Source organism: Penaeus monodon, chromosome 26 (genome assembly GCF_015228065.2).
Source record: "Penaeus monodon isolate SGIC_2016 chromosome 26, NSTDA_Pmon_1, whole genome shotgun sequence".
NCBI classification, from domain to species: Eukaryota; Metazoa; Arthropoda; class Malacostraca; order Decapoda; family Penaeidae; genus Penaeus; species Penaeus monodon.
Genome location: NC_051411.1, coordinates 16,909,773 through 16,913,645, shown reverse-complemented (window position 1 = coordinate 16,913,645; position 3,873 = coordinate 16,909,773). Strand labels below are relative to the sequence as shown.

General features: G+C 34.9%; 1 protein-coding gene across 1 annotated transcript; it reads left to right on the top strand.

Annotated features, from left to right (window-relative positions):
- The first annotated feature begins 1,831 nt into the window (after nucleotides 1-1,831).
- Nucleotides 1,832-3,334, top strand: LOC119589593 (thymidylate kinase-like). The gene is made up of 4 exons (XM_037938192.1): nucleotides 1,832-1,949; nucleotides 2,101-2,129; nucleotides 2,255-2,443; nucleotides 3,275-3,334. Exons 1-4 carry the CDS (start codon nucleotides 1,832-1,834, stop codon nucleotides 3,332-3,334), a joined length of 396 nt encoding a protein of 131 aa, XP_037794120.1.
- The last annotated feature ends 539 nt before the right edge of the window (nucleotides 3,335-3,873 follow it).

The following is a 3,873-nucleotide window of genomic DNA, read 5'->3' as shown; positions in this document are numbered from 1 at the left end:
CATGCATCGCAGACACACATGCACTGGACGCAGACACCATGCATGTGGACACATAGGCACACAGACAGCAGAACACGAACAGCACACAGAATGTAGGCACGCAGACATGTAGGCATACAGACACGCACACATGCACACACATACCCACAAACACATCTGCAAGTGCACAGATAAATATGCACATGTATGCACACAAATACCACTCACATACACACACGCACATTCACGCACTGGACACGCATGCACATATTAAATACATCACAACATACACATACATACACATACATACACCATACATAATACACATACAATACACATAATACACACACACACACATACATACATACACACGAACACACACACACTACACAACACATACACACACACAAGTACACAAACACACAACAACACACACACACTACACACACACACACACACACACACACACACACACACACCCCACCCAAAGGACAGGCACGCAGCCCGCAAAGCACAGGGCAGGGACGCCCAGGGACAGCCCTCTCGCACGCCCCAGGGCACCCCGGCACACAACACCCCACCACACACACCAAAACACACACACAACACACACCCCACACAAAACACACACACACACACACACACACACACACACACAACCCCAACACACACCACACACACACACACACATTTATGCATATTTGGATGTTGACTTTAACTCGTTAGCTAAGCTTTCTTTGGGAAATGTCGATGGGTGTTGGGCTATCTTTTGGCTTGGGTGGGGTTTCATTCTTAGGAAGCAATTTCTGTTGATGGCAGTTTTGTCATGTGCCTTGGGCCCAAATAAAATGCATGTGGTAGGCTACTACTTTCTTCTCTTCTTCTTCTTCTTCTTCTTTCTTCTTCTTCCCTTTTTTTTTTTTTTTTCTTTTCTTTTTCTTCTTGGGCAATTTTCTTTTTTTTCATTTTTATTCCTTTTTTTCCCTCTCTGCTTTTCTCTCTTTTCTTCTTCTTCTTCTTTCTTCTTCTTCTTCTTCTTCTTCTTTTCTTTTTTTTTTGTTTGTTTGTTTGTTGGGGGCTGTAAGTGTTGTGATTTTTCGTATGGTCTTCTGTTCCTGCTGTGTTTAGCTGTAGTGATTTTATCTTCTTTCTTAAATACACATTTTGTAGTCTAGAGATTCTTTGCATAATGTGTTTATTCATAATTTGATTTTATGTCATGAACAATGAAATATTGTATATGGAGTTTATAGAAATACATATGAAAAAAAAAATAAAAACAGATAATACAAATAGATTCTTAATAAGGGCTCAATTGCGGTGGCACCAGTTGCAGCTTTTAAAAATTGTACATTTTGTATTTTTTCATGTTTTTATTTAGGGTTTTTATGTTTTAAGCATTGTTGTAACAGTAAATATTATTTAATCTGAATAATATGTAGTAGACTGCAGCTTACATATAATTTTATTCACTGAAATTGTTGTGATACACTGTGCCTTCACTCAAAATGCTAAAGCACAATGTGACCTGTGGTGGTAATAGCAGATAGACCTATTGAAACGCAGTGTACTTGAAATTTCCATTGTGACCTTGCAGTTTGTAGAAATAAAACCAAGAAATTTCTGGAAAGCAGAGTGCTTGAGAAACTCATAATTTGATGATTTTTGTATATACCACAATACATTATATGTGACAATTTTTAATAAAGTAGAGTAGCTGTTTTTGAACTTAGCCAAAGGCTTAGTTCACAACAGATGTGTTACCAGTAAACTTAAAGTTTATTGAAGCATTTTGAAACTCTAAGAGTAAAGGTTTAGGGTTTTCACACATTTGGGAAGCATGTAAAGAAAAATGGAAATGAAGAATACCTGGAAACACCTGACCTTGTGTAACAAAATTTTTAAGGCTGCTCTTGCAGTAGGGGAAAGATATTGTGAGACATTTTTCAACATTGTGGAGCAGTCACAGAGTGTTATATACTGATTGTGTGATAAGGTTGTTAGGCAAGAATGGTGCTGCCAAAAAAACTCATCATGAATTTTTGAGAGGCCCATTTTTTTGCAGTGGGAAAGTTACAAAAATTGATAATTTGATTAAAATTTTTTATACTCTGTTGCCAGGGGTTTCACTTTTTAAAGGCTCCACCTTGGTATTTCTCTAAATGTATAATGTTTTCTCTAAAGTTGAATCAGCTACTTAGTTTGCATCATTCTTGGGACTTGACTTTGCATTGTAAGTTCTTTGTAATTGTCTCCTAATTATTTTTTTTTTCAGAATATGAGTTGGAGTGGTGGGAAGAAGAGTGATGCTGGACTTCCAAGACCAGATCAGGTGTTGTTTCTTACTTGGGAGCCAGAGGAAGCAAAAAGGCGAGGGCAATTTGGAGCGGAACGTTATGAAAAGGAAGAGTTTCAGAAACGCGTCTATGAAAACTTCCAGTTGCTGAAGGATGACGTGTGGAAGGTTGGTTATGAGATCATAATTAAAATAATAGGTTTGGAAACAAATTTGTTTGTTAATGAAAAATATACTGCCCATTTTTTTCTGTAAGTTTCTTACTGTAAAAAATATAAGATATATGCTTTATATTCACAAATGTTTGGAGTAGGTAAGATATACTTTAAAATAGGATGTTTTATAAACAGTTTTGCTTATTACTCAGTAATGATATAAGCTATTGACTAATGCTTAATGTAGTTTAACCCAATGTCAGTGGGTTTATGTAATGTTCCCTTTAGATTTTTGTGTTTTGTTACATACAGATGGCTCCACATGTGCTCAGCCAGCAAGGAGTCTTATCAGTTGGTCTGAGTGACCGATTCCTCCATTCCTTAAATTGGCAGGAAATGTGTTTTTCTTTCCATTACTATTAATATTGACATATCATTCTTGCTGATATTTTGATTATAATATGTTTTAAAATATTGATATAATCAAAGACAATAAAATAATAGAAATGAAGCTTTAAAAAAATGAAAGAAAAGGGTAAGCAGATGAGATAGGTAAGACTAATAGCTGACTTCCTTGGTGGCTAAGCACTTGTAGAGCCATCTATGTGTAAAGATAAACTCTTATTAAAGTGGTGATGGCATTGTAGTCTGCTACCTGCTGACATTAGATTAAAAAGACAATAAAGATTTAAAAGTGTTTCTCAAAGTTCAAAAGTTTAATGAACATAAGGCAAAAGGAATATTTGCTGAAATTTGTAAAACAAAAAATGATACGGATTTTATGTTCCTCATTATATTATTAAGTTGCATGAAATAATAGTATTCTGAACTTTCTCTTTTCCAGGTTATTGATGCAAAGAAGAGTGTTGAAGATTTACAGGAAGTTTTAAAGATGAGGCATTAAAAACCATAGAAAATGTTATGGAACAAAATGATGAACTAAAGAAGCTTTGGGTTTAAAGGTGTGATTGTAAACAATGTCTTAGACATTGTCTGAGACATTGACCTGATGATATGGGCATTTAATTGTTTTTATTTCATTTTTAAATTCATTTATAGTCTGTTTAGTAATTTGTAATTCAAGTTCATTTTTATTTTAATTTAACTTAAATGATATTCAAAATGTGTCCTAGCCTGTCCATGTTGACCAGAAACTTGCTATCCAGCATGCACCCATTTGTTATAGCACAGCAAGCTTAACCTTAATACAGGCTTTTACCAGATAATTTATATCTAAGACCTAGAGAACATTTGAAGGGATGAAGTTAAGTGTGGCAAATATGACAAGAATTTCTTAATGCCAGATATGTGATTTGCTTTTTGATGTTATATCTTTATCAGAATCTTATATAATTGAAGAGATGTTGATGTGTTTAAATTACCTGAATCTCCTACCATAGTATTTGATCTTAGGATATGGTTAAGCTCTGGATTCCTTAGTAA